General features: G+C 39.3%; 1 protein-coding gene across 1 annotated transcript in view; it reads left to right on the top strand.

Annotated features, from left to right (window-relative positions):
- MCC (MCC regulator of WNT signaling pathway) overlaps window positions 1–10,717 on the top strand; it is a gene marked incomplete at its 5' end in the record, with an annotated part of 49,160 nt that extends 38,443 nt beyond the window's left edge. The window contains 2 exons of the mRNA XM_061443080.1: window positions 9,107–9,229; window positions 10,182–10,717. Of these exons, the coding sequence (XP_061299064.1) occupies window positions 9,107–9,229; window positions 10,182–10,362 (304 nt within the window). The remainder of the gene's footprint in view (window positions 1–9,106; window positions 9,230–10,181) is intronic.
- Window positions 10,718–17,111: the final 6,394 nt, after the last annotated feature.

Here is a 17,111-nt window from a genome sequence, read left to right as displayed (position 1 = left end):
CCTCCTCTCTCTTTTGTTGTAGTTCTTCAGCTAATGAAAGTCCTCACGTAGTGCTCTGCTCCATTCTCCTTGAGGTTCTATACAATTCATAACTGTATCCCTAAGAAGCCCTCAGAATGTCAAGAATGTCCATATGCAGGCAAGAACACACGACACAAAACAGTGACATGACTTGTTTGAGGGCAGGCAGAAAACCTCTAGTGAAGACAGGATCTGAGGTGTGATCTTTGGTTCAGAAGGTTGGTCACAGATTAGAACCTAGGTAGGAGTTAACAGGAGTGGGAGCTGCAGTGATTTTGATAACTCAGATGCTGCATTTGCATCCTGAGTATGTAAGTAAATCCACAATTCAATTAACAAATGACATTGTTGTGTGAAGCATTATCTTCTTGCTTCTCACAGGAGAGAAAATTGGTGTCTTGACGAACTGCTTTTGTCAACAGCCAGGTTTTAAGCCAAAGCTTTCAGTACAGTTATACATTAACGTCATACTTGCTTGTACAGCTCTTTTTGCTGCACCAGCTATGTGGTAAACTTCATGACAAAAATATTCACTGTTTCAGTAGGTTTTTTAGTACTTGTTCCACCTTTCCCAGGGCATGGCTATTTAATATCTGATCTAGTTATTACTGTATTTAGAGCCTGTCCAAAATGCTGCTAAGAATTTTGGCTGGAGAGAGTGTCTTTTGGCTTTTTGGCGTTTGCACATTCTTTAATGGTGGAATGACCTCTTAAGCAGCTGTGGTGATTCATTCCTGAAGTGCTTTTTTCATAGGTGCAACTCTTAATGTGCCTAAGGACACTTAAGCCTAAAAGGCATTATGGAGAAATGTAAGATCATTACCACTGTAAAATCAATACATCTCATACCACTTGCTTAATAGTCTGGCAGTTACAGAGCGTTGTTTGCTTGATGCAGGAAACAAAATTCTGTGGTTAAAATAATCAAAACTATCATGTGTGTGTGGGCAGATAAAACCCATCAACAATGTAATTTATATAAATATTGCATAGAGCCATAGATTCCATATTCCTCACACTCCAGTCCCAGTGAGTGGAATATAGAATCTGTGAGCATCTCCACTGGCACTTTCTGCCTTCACTCAAGCTGCACCTTTTCCTGTTCTTGTTATTTGCCCCTGGATTTCGAGAAGATGCCAGTGACCTTAATTACCAGAGGCTTGAGTATAGTCATGAAATTTAGTTTGCTGACAACACAGACAACTTTGGTTTATCTACTAGCCCTTAAGTTGATTAGCTGGATTTCCAGCCAGGGGCCTAGCAAGTACAGATTGTCAGGCATAAATGGGGAAGAAAATAATTGGATTAAACTGTACATAAATTTTGGAGTAAAGACTTTCTATGTAATGGAAATACAACTGTGCTAAATGTGATTGCTACTACCAGGGGGCTTAAGCACGGTTTCTGTGAGATGTGTGGACAGGGTATTTTTCACAGGGTTTCCTGTAGCAGTGTTCAGCATTAAAACCCATCTTACAGGCTTCCCACAGAAATAGCTTTTCTTTTCTGTCACCCCTATGCTAACTAGTAGAAATGTAAATTGTCTGTGAGTTTAATGTTGTAAAAGTTACATCTAGGTGACCACATTTCTGGTATTGCAGGCTAAGGTTATTAATTTAGAGGCACATTCTATTCCAGCCAAGCATAAATACTTTATGCCAGAGTCTTCAGCAGTTTTGTTTTCACTTCCTTTCTTAGTGGAATGGTGGAATATTTCAGTGGACATGAAGATTTTTGAGTCTGACACATCCATAAACAAAGATGTTGGCAGGAAGTACTTTATTAGTGGGAGTGCAAAAATGTATTCCCAGCAGCCTCATAGCCTGGCCCTGCCGCTTCGATGACTATGCGAGAGGCTGGTGTTGCGAGAGGGGATCTGGTTGACTCCCGCAAAATCAGGCACATTACATAGTCTGAAGAAGAACTTAAAATGACATTTTTCTTGCTAGTATGTTCTAGCTGTGGCAGGGGAAGGGAGCACTGTATGTTGCTTATATGAGTTTGTAACTTAGTAAGCACATGCTTGGTTATAGATGCATTAGAGATGGCAGGATGGTGACAGTAAGAATTCTACATAGGAAACATTTTTGCTTTTAGCAGGGTGGCAGTGATGGTGATAGAACTAACCTTTTTTTTTTTTTTCCTGCTAATTTCTTCCATTCTGTGAAAAATGGCCAAGCTGGCAAGTCTGAAACTTTTCCTTCTCCCTGGGCCTTATTAGAAATGTTTTGATTGCTGAGGTCCTCCTTGCAGTCTCTCCTTTTATTTGTTGCTGATAGGTTTTCTATCTGCATAGGATTGTATTTTGTGCATGTATTTAGAGAGTCCTCTGTAAGCATTAAAATATTTGGGCAGGAGGGATCTGACAATGACTCCTAGGTAAGGACCTCAACCCTGTGTTGCACCAAACTCCTTGTTTTGAGAGAGCAACAGTTTCAACAGAAGGATGTGCCAGGGCATGGCAGTGACTGTTTCCGCGTGACACAGTGTCACCCAGAGATAAATAAGCCACCTTCCTTTATTTTAAACTTCCATGGACTTCATGTGGTGATATCTTAGCTTGGCAAATTTTGAGGGCCACCCTTAGTTTCATGATAACAGGATCCAGGAGCAAGTAGAAACATCTCTCAAATTCAGGCATATCTTGACCATCAGTAAGGCTAAGTCTTGGAAATGGAAAGGGAAATGCCAAAAATACATGACTCAGATACAAAATGGCTCTTAAGAATTGAATCATTAAAATCCTTTTTCTGTTTGCCCAGAGTACAGAATGATCATGCAGTGGATCAACGTGAGAAGAGAGAGGTGGGGTTGGTATACAGGAGCTACTGATGAGTGTTTTCAGTGCATCATCACCTGCTTTTTGTCAGTTACATTTGCTTATCTCTGTTCTCTTATTATCACATCCATTAAATGAGGAAATAAGCAACTTGGAGACATTTGAACGCCAGACAGGCATGGACTACAGTCACGGCAAATTTCAGGGATCTCTGTTTTTCATGACATTGCAGTCTCCTGCTGTGGTTTCACTTGGCTGCCTGAGGTGTTCAGGAGGCATGGACTGTCTCTGGAAATTCCCCTGGAGAGGCCCACTGAGGGAAACCATCTTGCAAGAAAAGAAATGACTTACAGTGATGTAAGGGACAGATTCCTCAGAAGTGCCTTGGGTAGCTATTTTTTTTTTTTTTTTTTTACAAGCATCAAGGATAACCATTTTTCTTTTTCTACATTTTTTACATGGAATAAATAGTTCTCCTTACTGCAGCGTATTTTTTTGCACCACTGAGCTGCTGTGCACTTGGATATAGTCATCACAAGGAGCTCCAAATAGCTGCAGGTCAAGAGAGCTTTCAGGCTGGGCTGGCAAAGCTGGTGGGAGGTTTGAGCAGTGAAAGATGCAGGCACACTGCTGCCTTCCTCCAGGCTTCTTCCTTTTTGCTGCCAGTCTGTTGTTTCCAGGACTGTACCTGGCCTGTCTGCATGCTGCATGTCTGTGGTACCTTCTGGTTTCTTTTAGATCTGCTCTAAGCATTTGACAGTCAGCAAAAAAGCAGTACATTACACCAGCAAGGCATTTTTTTAAAGCCCTCTCCATATTCTCTGTGGTCAGAAAAGGCTACCTTTGCACAGGCAGCAGGAAGCACAGGTGATCTCAAGGCGACCGCTGACAAGGAGAGGCAGGGAAATTTGAAGAGGATGATTTTAAGATTCTTGGCATTTGCAGTGTTGTTTTGTTCTCTCTTATAAAAAGTTCGGTTAAATACCAGTTGTTTTCTGTAGCAGGCCAAGCTGCACTAGTGAGGCAGGCATGCATTCAAATAGTCTTGGAGATTCTGCACGCCAGCCTGAAGTAAGATGTTAGCTCAGACTGATGTACCTGAATTCCTTCTAACTGTCCAGCTGTTATTTTCTGAGAGGAGTCAAATGCCTAGAAAAAACAAATCATGTGTCACCCTGTTCAGCTGGAACTGGAAAAAGAAGAGATGGGAGTGGGAGAACATGCCAGGTTTAAAACAACAAGAGCATAACAGGGAAGGGACTAGGAGCAAAGCGTGGGATGGAAGGTGTGTGCCTCTTCTTCAAAGCAGGGACCATGCAGAAAGCTAGGGGACATGGCTAGAGATGCTGCTTCTCCTTCCTCTCCCCACACCCCATATGCTGGGGCACTGGCCTGCCTTCCTGGGTACCTGTGCCCAGGAACACTGAGTCCTCAGTCTCTTCAAGCTGGCTGCCCTGTTGCTGCGCCAGGGCTTTGTGTCTGTGAAGCTCAGGGGCAGATGCTGAGCTGAAGCCACTCTGACAGGGGAGCCAGAATTTGGGGAGGTTTCCTTGTAGCAGGCAATGCTTCCTGATGAGTAAATGGACGCTTCTAGGGATGGCAAGGTGTAGGATAGTCCCCAAAGACCCCTGACTCCTCTGCCAAGCTGTGGGAAATTTTTTTGCCTCCTGCTCTGGAGAAAGCTCATTACTCCTCTTTTACTCCAGATTCACCAAGAGCTATGGTTGTTCTTGAGCCCAGGGCAGAGGGGCAACAGCTAGGTACGTTTCAAGCCAGGGGCAGAAAAATTCACTTTCTGTGTGCCAGGGAAGTGCAGCTTCCTTTCTCAGCACTGGGGAGATCTCGTGGAATGAGCAAGGACAGGAAAATCTGCCTGGGAAGGCTTTGGCACATGAAACCTGAATGTGTCTGGAAAAGCCCAGGCAGGAGAGAAAATATAAAGTACGCAAGACCTTGCTTACATTATTCTGGGCCAAACATGGTGTCATTGCGTGGAGGCCAAATTGACAGAAACTGCAGAAATGTGCCTGATGGTAGTTTCCTTTACAGCTCTGGCAGAATTCCCTGCTCTCTACAGTAGCCTTGAAACCAGAGATGCCACGCCCTGTCTGTTTGCCTTTCAGTGCAAACCATCCTGTAAGTCTGAAACAAAAAGCCCTTGAAAACCCATTAGCAATTGCCCACTTAGTGTTTTGATTGTGCGAATACAAAACAAAAGTCTTTGTTACCAGCACTTTAGGCATTTCATTGAAAACAGTGTTTTTAGAAGATGTTGGAGTAGGCTGTAGGCCTGTTCTCTGCATTTTCTTGGAAAGGGAGCAGTTGAGTATTTCCCCAGCAGGCTTCCCAAGTGCCCCAAGAACAGAGAACCCTTGTGTTGGAAGCAAGCCATGCCCTCAGATCATAAGCTTCTTCCCTTTTCTGGGAATACGTGCTCATTTTCTCTGTGTGAATGAGGTGCTGCCGTGGCTCTCCACAGCTCCAGTAGCAGTACCCAGTTGAAAAGGAAATGTTGGAAGCAAAATCTGTGCTGACTTCTGCAGTCAGATTGATTTGTGGACTCACAGAAATTGTGTTCTGGTAAAAATGCTTGCTTTTCCTTCCCTCTTCACATCAAAATACAAACATAAATGCTTTCTCAGGATCATACTGGTCCGTATTACAGCCCTGGGGCATGACAGCAGTGTGAATTCTGTGCACGTTTGCTCTTCAGGCTCTGGAACATGGTCTGGCAGCAGAAGGCCTTCCCAGACCCATATGGCATCTGTGTCAGGAAGATGTTCATATGGCCATTGTGTCAAATGCAGTTCCATCCCTGGTTTGCAGCTTTGACACATTCTCATTTAGGAAAAATGCTACATATTACTAGGACTATTGTTTTAAAATATTCTGTTTATTAAGCCTGATTCTTCATATCCTGCTGATTTACAAAAGCAACGGAGGAAATGAAGTGATGCTAGAAATCCTGTAAAGACAGCTAACCCTGTAATGCATTAAAGGAATCCAAATAGCACCTCAGGATTCATTATTACTCCTGTTTACTGCCCAACTAAGCAATCAGTTTTGAAGAGACACAAATAAGGACATTTCTTACTGTCCAAACTGAGGTAATTAGTGATGGAAATGGAGAGAAGTGAAAAGGTTTAGCATTATAAGGCATGGGATTTTTATGAAGGGATAGAGCATTTTCTGGTCAAGGTAAGTAAGGTACAGCTCTGAGGCCTCTCATCTACTACTAGAATAAATAGTGCCACACTTCAGAGAAAGCCTTACATGTTTTTTGCAGCATGTGATAGTCTTTAACCAAATATGCATCTCCATTTCCCAGACCAAAATGAGACATTTCCTGTGGCTAAATATCTAAAGATACTTAGATGTAAAGAAACAGTAAGTGTAAAAGTAGATCCCTATGTGTTGTTTTAATAAGATTTTGGGAATTTCAGCACGTGCTACCAGGTTTCCCTGAGATGAAGGTGGGAGTTAGGCCCTAGCTAGCACTGTTTTCACTGACTTAAAGACATCAGGAAAAGCCAAAAAAATTGTGTGGATCTTGTCAGCTCAGGCAATGTATGTGTTTTACTGCTATAAATGTAAATTTGAGACATCTGTAGATGTGAAGGATTACCCACTGTTAACTAGCCTGCGGAGGCCCAGGGTACTTACCTCTCCTCAGGCCCTGTATCTTTGCCAAGTAGCAAGACCTTACAGGCCCGATGTAAAGAAATGCTTCTGATATTTAGTGGAGTTTGGGCTGAACATGACAGATTGAAAGGTGTGAGTGCAAAAACAGATGAAAGGTGCTGTATTAGTCAGGTGCTGTAATATTATCAAGTAATGGTGACTGTGACAACTAAACTTCTATCACACATTCCTCCAGGTCTTTTCACTTGTTTTTTTTTTTTTCCACACAGCTTTTGTTACAGAAAGTATGTTAAGCGCTCCAGCTGCAGTAAACTGTGTCTCTGCAAGGTTCTTTTTCCCATGTTGACTGGGTGCAGTGTTTTCACAGCTATACCTTTTCTTGCACATGATGCTAAATCAGCCTCAAATCAACAGCCTCTTGTGATTTTTAGTTTTTTTCCTCCCATCGAAATACTGTGAATGCTGGACTTCTTCAGGCTTAGGTCACAGTGCTGGGCACAGTGCTGCTGAGCCTTGCCCAGAGCCTCTCTGGCTGTGGTATCCTTTGAGAGCAGACAAGGACTAGATTTACCCTACAGTGTTCTGTCATACCAGTAGTGCCATACACACATTAGGTAATGAGTCTGGTTTCTGCCAGGTCTGAGCTTTTCTTAATCTTACGCATCTTATATTTAGCAAGTAAAAACTGGATTATTCTTTTTTTTTTTTTTTTTTTTTTTGGTTTCTGTTTTCTTTGCAGAACACAGATTTTGACTGTAGACTGTGCTGTGTCTTTCTGATTGCTACGATAGGGTATAAAAATAAAACTTTTATTTGGGGTGGATGGCAATGAGCTTTAAAACACTAGGGAAAACATTGTGTAATTTGAAAACTGAGATACACTCCTTTGGTGAAAGGATGCATAAAGAATACTGATGATTTTTTCATCAAACAAGGGTCCTCTTATGTCCTTCTTTCTTTGGTCAGTAAACCAGCATCTGCAGCGTGCTGGGATAAATTGCTAACTTGGAATATTTCCATGGCTGACTGTGAAAGCCCTTCTGTTGCTGAAGCTTTGCACAGTGAAACTTTCCACGTGTGCTGCCCTAGTCTCTGGTTGTAAAATGCTGCCGTTGCCAGGCCAGCGTCGAAACTACAGGCTGGTGAGCTGGATTTCGAGGGGCATCGGCGCAGAGCTAGGGGGTATTCATTCAGTATTCCCACACTGTAGGGTATTCATTCCTATGGGGCTCAGTGGCTTTATGTGGAAGCTAGTAATAGTCTTGTTACTGAAATTAAGTCAAATTTACCCACTTTGCAGCGCTGCAACCAAAACAGGAGGGGAAGGCAGATCACTGCAAAGAGGTTCTAAGCTGGAAAACACTGACAAATGTCTCCAGAGTTCCCCAGTGTAAGGTTCAACACTAAAATCTAACTAAATCTAAATGTAACTTTGTCCCACTTTAGCCCAGCTATATGTCATTCTTAGCACCCTGTTTAAAATTTTCAAATCTGATGTTTTTCTCTCTGGGATGTCTGTGCTACGAGGATGGGTCACAGAGAAAGGCTTCTGGATCTCCACATCAACACCCTTGCACAAGAGGTGGGAGAGTCTCGTGTCTGCGTATGAGCAGGCTGTGGGCAGTCATCAGCTGTGCTGCAGGGAGCTCCCAGAGAAGAAGCACCAGCCTCAATGCCATATGCATGCTTGTGCTGGGAAATGCCTTGTGAAGCCAGCTTAAACCCTAAGCTGTAACACTTGCTCCTCTGCAGAATGTCTGCCGCCTTCACTTTTTCTTTCCTTCATAGAGGCATTTGTAATGTGCACCTTACTTCCATTTTGGCACACTTCAGGTAATTAGTTATTGGTTCATAATTGATAAGTAAGTATTGGTAATTATATTGACATCTGAAACTTCAATATTGTGGCTCATTTGAAAGAAAAAGAGTGTAGCTCATAGAAGAAACTGCCTGTGCTCTGTAGTCTTCTGCATTTCTTGTATTTGTGTTTTTCTGTCAGTACTCCCCTCTCTTGTTCTTAACTTTCTCTGTTTCCTGCTGCCACATAGACTGAACTTGCTGGCTCCTAAAAGAAGCCTAGTGATCTACTGTAATACAGACTGTAGTATAAATTACTTGTGTAAATTTGAGGCAGTAACTGAAAAAAAGAAATTTCTCTGGGGGTGGTGAGACACTGGTACAAGTTGCTCAGAGAATTTGTGGCTACTCCATCCCTGGAATGTTCAAGGTCAGGTTGGATAGAGCAACTTGACCTAGATAACAATCCTGTTGTGTTACTTTTAATTAAAATTCCTATGTGCTAGACATGACGGTTTATTTTCCTTTGGTAGTTCGCTGTCTCATTCAAGACACAGTAGGTATTCTAAAGTATTATTTTTATGTATCTTTGTGGTTACTGTAATTTGATACATACAAGACCATAATTCATCAGATAAGTTTGTTTTCTCTGCACCTCTGATCCCATATTCTAAAATGGTGAATGTTAGAAAAATCAACCTGTGGAAAAGTTTAATATTAGAACTACCTCCTGTTTTATCCAAGTAGTAGAAAGGAACATATTTTCAGCCTGTCAACCCAGCACAGGACAACCATTCATGTACTTGCAAGCTGAAGTGTTATTTCTGTTTTGAAAATAGTTTTCTTCCTCCTTTTACCCTTACCCAGGGAGAAGAAACTGAAGGCTAGAGTGCAAGAGTTAGTGAGTGCTTTGGAGAGACTCACCAAGAGCAGTGAAATCAGACATCAGCAGTCCGCAGAATTTGTTAATGACCTTAAACGGGCAAACAGGTAAAAGATCTACCAGCAGGTGGATGTGCCATTGATTTTATTTATTTTTTTTTTTTTTGGCCATGCTCTGCACTGTAATCCTCCTCTACTTTAATGAGCAGTTTCTGGATCCTTGTCTTCACCCATGTTGACTCTTTAAGGTTATAGTTAGAGATGCAGGAAGTATAAGCCTCCCATGTAAGATGCTGAAAAGTACATAGCTAAGAACAGAGGAACAGAAATAAATAGTTTAATCTTAACTGAGGTACCAGTAAATGTATTTTATTAAACAAAAAACTCCATTTATTCAGATTATGAATCTCTTATTTTGGTTAAAATTGCTCCCTTTTCTTTGGCTCCAGTCTCTTTATTAATAAACTGGCTTTGATAATCACACTTAAATTTTATTGCTCACTCAGTAGTTTTTACTGGGACTGTGTTTGAATATACTGAGAATGTGATGAAGTGTAGCTGCCCTTCCTGCAAGAAACCTATTTGTTCGCAATGCAGTTTTCATTAATAAATCATACTTAAAGCCCATGTGGTGAGGAGCAGTACCCATCTCCAGCTTTCCTGATGAGTCAAAGTGGAGGCACAGAAGATACTTAGCAGTTGACAGATTAGCACAAGATGCCATTCTGTGTGTCCTGACGCTGTGCGCACTCTGGGAAGTCATCACCAGCAGCCTCTAGTTGGCTCGCTCTTTGATCTCTGTTAAAAACTGCTTTCAGTAACCAGTTTATTTTCTCTATCTTTTGGGGGCCAGTACACACCTTGTCAGTGATTAGCACTCATCTGGATTTGGACCAAAGTTTGGATCTCATGCATTTTAAAGAACTAGTAAATCTTAGGAAGATGATCAGTATCCAAACTTTGGAATTTCCTGAAAGTGGTGTTTTGGGGTAGATTTTTGTGGCATTTGCTATGAACAACCATTTTTGAATGATCTTGTATTGCCTTGTATTTCTAACAGCAACTTGGTAGGAGCTTATGAAAAAGCAAAGAAAAAGCATCAGAATAAGCTGAAGAAATTGGAATCACAAATGATGGCCATGGTGGAGAGACATGAAACACAAGTAAGAATGCTCAAACAAAGAATAGCTTTACTAGAAGAAGAGAATTCTAGACCACACACCAATGAAACTTCACTTTAAATGCATCTCCTTCAAAGATGCTTAGTGCCATTACAAATTTGTTTCATTTGGAGGCTGACTTAGGTAGCTTGAAATGCTGAAAGCCCTGACTCTCAATGCTGACACAGTAAGAACCTGCTCTGGGATCCCAGAGAGGTGTTATGGGGATAATGTGTTAACCTTAAGGACTGTTTTGCAATGTAAAATGGCAGTGCCTGAATTATCATGCTATAATTATATATGTTGTCTGTGTCATTATGTCTGTATTCTTACAGCTTCTCTTCCATTTTAAATGTCCCATGGGTGACACTGTCACACAGTAATTCTTAACAGAGTTTTCAATTTGGGCAGTTTGGAGGTAATTTGAGTTTTCACAATCCCTGTGCTCCCTCTGCACACAACACAATAGTTGAAATTATAGGGAATCTGGTGTTTATAGTGCATTATGTTTGCAATTACTCTGAGAGACAGTTGGGGGTTTCTTGCTATTACATTATAGTCAAGGTTTTCCTTAAGAAGTTGTGCCATTTTTGTCACATGTATAGTGCTTATTAAAAGGTACCTGTTATGTACCCGTTTAATTTTGAATACATAGGCGCAAAACTATAAATGTGTAGGTGTATGGATATACAGACACAAATAGAATGTGAATGGTGAAGTCTTCATACAGCTTCTTAGGTTAGTTTTTGTTACTGCTGATTGTTTTAAGTCACATTACTGTATTATCAAACTGCCTGAACTGAAAATTTTGGCCTGTGATGGTAATGAACATCAAGCAAAGTAGATCAGATAGATTTCTCTACAGAGTAAAATACAGAGGCACCAGTTTCATTCAGAATTTGCTTCTTTTTGACCTGAGTACATAAAACAGTTTCCACATTTGATTTAACATGCCAAACTAGAGTCCATTCAACAAAGCCTGCTACTTTGTTATACCTCTACTTCATTTTTTCAGGCTCTGTTTTCAAGTGAATCTGATTTCAGGATTTGTTTATCCTTTTTGCTTTATATGTTGAGTTGCACATGAATTTTATTAGTGTATTTAGAGTTACAGTAACTTCTTTCATTTATTCATTTAATTTCTTACTACAAAGTATTTCTTACTAAGGAAGTATTTTTAGAGGACTTGGTTTTGTGTACTCTTGGGTTTGGCCAGGCAGCCAAAATAGTTGTGCGAATTTGCATTCAGAATATGGTGTTATTGTTAAGTGTTGGTTGCCTCTGAAACTGTAGCTGTTGGTGTTTGTCACATCTCTTATTACTGTAGCTGCTTTTTTCTTCTTAGGGTAGCAATCCCTGCTTCTCTAGAATCTTGATGTATCTGCTACAAAGCCAACATCATACATGACTGATTGCTACAGCAAGTTAAGACAATACTGATTTCAAAATTACATTGTAGGTAGCAGTGCCCTGGGACTGGTTGTGATCAGTCTTCTTTCTCTAACTTCCTAATTTAAAATGCAAATTGAAATCTTTGCAGACCCAGCTGGTGAGGGAGCAAGCACACTGATTTCTTACTGTCTCTATGGTTTTCCTAAGCATCTGTCTATGGTGTTACCCTTTTTTGGCCAGCAAGTTTTTCACCAACAGGAATATAGGGTTTTGCCAAAAGCTTCAATGGTAGCTGATCATACTTGTTTCTGAAGAAACAGAAAGACTTACCTCCTTTGTACAGTAGCAAAAATGCAGCTGCAGTTTTGTATTCTTGCATCTGAAACATCCATGTTAACTTGAGGTCATCTCAGACTATCTGCGCGAAATACCTTTCACTTAAGGTGACTAGAAACCACTGTTGCACTGCATTTGCCCTTAGGCTCAATTTTTTCTATTTCTCTGTAGCTAGGGAAGCTATTAATAACATGAAGCTTAAAGCATTTGAATTGCACCATGTCTTTAAAGGAAATATACAAATTAAGAAAGTATAAATATTCATCTAGCTTTAAAGGCTTTAAAAGGCTGCAGTATCCCTTGGTGCCTTTTTCAGGCCTAACAATTTGCTGATTTTGCATCAACTGAACATTGTTTTACTACATTTACTGACCGTCTTCCCTGCCAGCTATGCTCTGAAACTGTTTTAGAATAAATTATAAATCACCAGTAAATGTAAACCACTGCCTCTTCCTCCCATAATGTTTCTGTATGAAAAAGCGAGGCTGATTGATACTCTACAGCCTCAGCAGTAGCTATGGTTTGCCAGACCAACCAGGTATTTTGCCTAAGCAAGCAGCTTCTACTTCATTTGCTTGCATACTGGAAAAGGTCAACAGGGAAGTGGTAAAAGGTTTACTGTTACCGTGAAAACTGTTATTAACAATCAGCTGCAATTCCAGTATACCTGTTAACAATGGCACTAACCCTGAGAATACATGCCAAAAACCTAACCCCTTTTATGCAGCTGCTTGAAACAAACACCAGCCTATCTACATACCCAAGAGTGCAAATCGCCTTGAGTTACAGCAACCCACTTAACACTTGTTGCATAAGTAATATATTTGCAAAGCAAGAAAAATAGATGCTTCTTGCCAACAGAACCTAAGTTGTTCACTCATTAATTATCTTAGGGTGTATTATTTAATTTTCTAAGTCACCAAGGTGCATGAGATTTTGTATTTCACAGTGTGTTCAGAAAAAAATACTTTTTTCCTAATTAACTGTGTAAGTCTTCACCAGCTTGAATGTACTGTTAGCTATTGCAAAGCACATGTTACTAAGTTTGTATTAATGTCAATATTGTTCTACTGGTTTTATTTGTATTTTCTCCTTCTTTAATACTGTACCATAACATGGTAATTCTAGAAACACTTCACCTTACTGAATTAGCTTTAAATGAGTTCCTGCTTTTTAGTTTCCTAGCTGCTGTAAAATAACTGTTTTATGTTTATTTGATGTAGAATTGTAAAAACTGCATTTATTTATACAGAGCCATTTATACTACTTATTTTACAAATGTTCTTATATTCTGAATAAATTTCTAATGCTGTTTCTTTGCCTTGGGGGTTGCTTTAACATACCTTGTCATCTTACAGATGAATGGGTTTACCTAAAGGTACTATAGTGCCTTTCTCTACAATATGTTGTTGAGGTAAGTGGTATGACACCATCAGGAAAGTTCCCATACTAGGGACATGAAAAGTTGTCAAGAACTCACCAAAGATTTGATCATAGGTTTTACCTGAGCTCAAGAACATTAGTACTTGCTACAAACCCACTACAGCTTCAATGAACACTTTATAAAAATGGAAAGGCATCTATGAAACCATTTCCATGCATCCAGTTCATTGAATAACAGGTTATATAGACAAAGAAAAAAAAAAATTGCTGTTTCATAAATACTTTAAAAGCATTGAATGAAGTTCACGTGCTTCTTTTCTCCAGTACCTCCAAAACATTCTTTTTTCTTTCATTTGTGTTTGGTGGGCCCCTTGTGCACCTTTAAAATTGACTTTAAAAAATACTTCTTTTCCTGGCATTGTGTGTAATCAGTGCTGCTGACTGCCTTAAAGCAACATTTAAACACTCTGCAGTGAAAGAATAACCTGTACCACCAGCACAGGCTTTGTATTTCACACTGATCAATGTTTATATTCATACTTCAGTACTTCAGTCAGTTTATACATAAAGTAATTTAATTTTGAGAAAAATAACAGTATAGAAGAAAATGTCAATTTAGTCATAGTCTCTTAAATAGTATGCTTCAGTTTCTGAATCAGTGAATAACAATCACAATCTTTAGTACAGCATTTAGTACAGATATTATAGATAGTTACAGATTTTATTTACTAAAATTGAAGAGTTGAGTTACCCACTTTCTTCAAGATAACATAATGGAAAATGTGTAAAATCTGTAACTTTACATGGTTTTAACCCTATTAGCTGTACATACTTTCTACTTAATTAGCATTGATATGCCACTACATACCAGTGAGGAAAATAGATCAAGTTCTTGAACTTTAAACAAACAAGAGGAAGACATAACCCTTCATACATAAGCCATGTAATGTAAAATCAGCTCCCTGTTTTCTGTGAGGCATGCAGTGCGGCACAGAACAGTGGTATCTTTGGGCAGCAATACCTGAGCCAGCCTAGGCCCTGGAATGCATACAGCAGTCTAGCATGCCAAAATTCATGAACAAAACCCCACCTTCTGTGGAGTCTCTTTTGCTTTTTAATGTTAAACTGCCTTGCAAACCCAGCTAAACTGCTCCTCAGGACTGAAGCGCAGCTTCCACATACTGCAGTGCCATGCAGACATAGTATAGTTACTTAAGGATTCTGTTTTAAGTATAGACAAGAAGTATTTGCCGAGAGCTCTTAATACTGCAGTTTTGTATACTTTTCCTGCATAACAAGAGTATGTAGCCAACCAGTAATATATAAATGGTTCATATAGTTAATTTAGTAATTTTGTTCAAGCATGCTGAAAAAAATTTGCACAGTAAGTTTTTCTCACTGTGGGAAGTGAGTCAGAGAACTGGGTTTGCAGGATCTATCTTAAAAAACTATAGATGCCCTGTTTTAAAATTATTCACGCTCCATATGCTGTGATCATTTTCTTAAAGGCACAGAACTGTAATGGAAATGAGAAGCTGGCTGCTCTGAGAACAATATAAAGGCTTAACAGTGACAAAATACTCAGTGGTGTTGTCAGTAAATTTCATAGTGGACCTATTCAAATTCAAACATTCTGTACCCTGTGAAATGTTGATAATTACTTAAAACAAGCTTTTTTTTTCCTGCAAGTACTGAAGGAGGAACTGAAAACACTTCCTTCCTTCCCAGAAGTATTCCAGCACTGAGAACAATCTAAAGATTAGGGTTTCTGTAAAACTGAATCTATACAAAACTTTAAGTCTAGCTTAACCTAAAATTTTCAACAAAAAAAAACAAGTTAAAACCCAAGTATTTAATTTTAATGTAGTACCACTAATCCAGAATACTTCCTGTTGTACAATCTTGAGTACAGGCAGTGAAATTGCTACATGTGATACCTTCCTTGTACAATTTAGTTAAAACAGTGAAATTCACACACAGCACAAATCCTACTGCATCTATCAGTGCTTATGTACAGGATTAAAAACAGTGCAAACACTAGCATTTAGCCTACTTTCTTTCTCAAAACTACACTATTGCTGTAAATGTGTAAGAACAAAAACCTATTGTGCAAGAGCAGTGATATTTCCAAGCCAGATCTACTGAAAAAGCACCTTCAGTTAGTTTGTAGAAATGTACCCTATCTTAAATAATTTTGGTTGCTTCAAAAGCCAAAATACAGTATTAACAAAAACAATCTGAAATTATGAAGTCATGTAGAAGCACCAGATGATTTAACGTTTACAGTGCAAGACTCAATTTCTGTAAATAAACTGATTTCAAAATCCACAGGAGAGGCTATTCTACCCGTTCTCAATAATTTTGAGCTAACACATTTAGAATATAATCTCCTGGTTTAAATGATTAAAGCACCTGACTTCACCTCTGAAAAAAATTCTGTTGCTCAGAATTTTTAAAGAAGTCCAGGCAGGTGAGGATTAAACAGCCCAAACAACTAGAAAGCCAGTCACCCATGGAGCAGCAGTGCTGTCTTGTATCACAGGACATTAGGGCTTGGATTCTTAGTGTAGATTCTTACTCTTCACACCAAATGACAGGAGTGCTGCTATGAACTGCAAATCCAAAAAAGCAACTCTACTACAGTAAGCAAAAGTTGAAAAAAAATAATTTCTTACTCTAAAATGACAATGCAAGAACAAGTCTATTAAGAATATCCAGACCTGGAGCCTGCTTTGTTTTTAAAAGGAATTGTTAATAACAGCCACAGGTAGGTGAAGGAAAAACACAGCAAGCAGTGTTCTCAAAACACCTAATTAGGAAAGTTGGAGCACAGCAGAGAAGTCTGGAACTGTGACTAGACCCAAAATCTTACTTGAGCCTATTTATGCAGGTTTGGTCTAAACAATTTACATTTGTATTAAAAAAATGTTTTGTGTAATAAATAAAGCTATTGCCCTTTTTTTTTTCCAGTACCACTGTTTCCAGACTTCAAACTGTGTAAGACACAGCTACGTTCAAAAGCATGCATGTCAGCTGGTCAGACAGTGGAAGTTAACAGCATTTCAGCACAGAACGTACATCATTCCATCAGGCAGATGACTCTTCAGTCTGAGTTCAGAGATCAAATTGTTCTGTTAAGGACAGTGCTAAAAATCTCACAGTAAAGCAGGTAGCTTATGTAGTACTAACTAAATTCCCAGCACCCACACATTTGTAGTTTTTTTGTTAAATGTTTGTTTATTCCACAAATTCTTTAATTTCAGGAATATTGTGTGATCATTTATAATCTCAATAATCCCATACAGGCAAGCATTTCTAAATTGAGAAATATTTGTTTTTCAAGTATCTTGATATCAACTCTCCAGTTTGACATGCACACAGTTGTTTCTCTGTGTCTAGTTCCCATAAAATAAAACCTCAAAGAACTAAATTCTGTATCTCAGTTGTTATTTCTTCACTGTTTTCCAGAGGATAATGTAAACTGTACTCCTGAACTCAGAAGTAATTATAAAAGGATGGCGAAATAAAAACAACATGAACAATAGTAAACAATTTAAAAAGTTCACAGTGCAGGGCATAATGGAACCCATAAGTTAGATCAGATGCCACCACACTTATTAAAAATCTTACTGAGAAAGCAGAAAGCAATGCTACAACAAGAAAGAGTACCCTTATACAAAAAAAGTAAAATTTATTGCATATTTATCACATTTATTTGC

This window comes from Pezoporus flaviventris, unplaced genomic scaffold (assembly GCF_033815535.1).
Source record: "Pezoporus flaviventris isolate CSIRO_AGI_PZ_B2104156 unplaced genomic scaffold, CSIRO_AGI_Pfla_v1 ptg000285l, whole genome shotgun sequence".
NCBI classification, from domain to species: domain Eukaryota; kingdom Metazoa; phylum Chordata; class Aves; order Psittaciformes; family Psittacidae; genus Pezoporus; species Pezoporus flaviventris.
The sequence above is the reverse complement of the archived record's forward strand: the minus strand, read 5'-3'. Positions and strand labels throughout refer to the sequence as shown.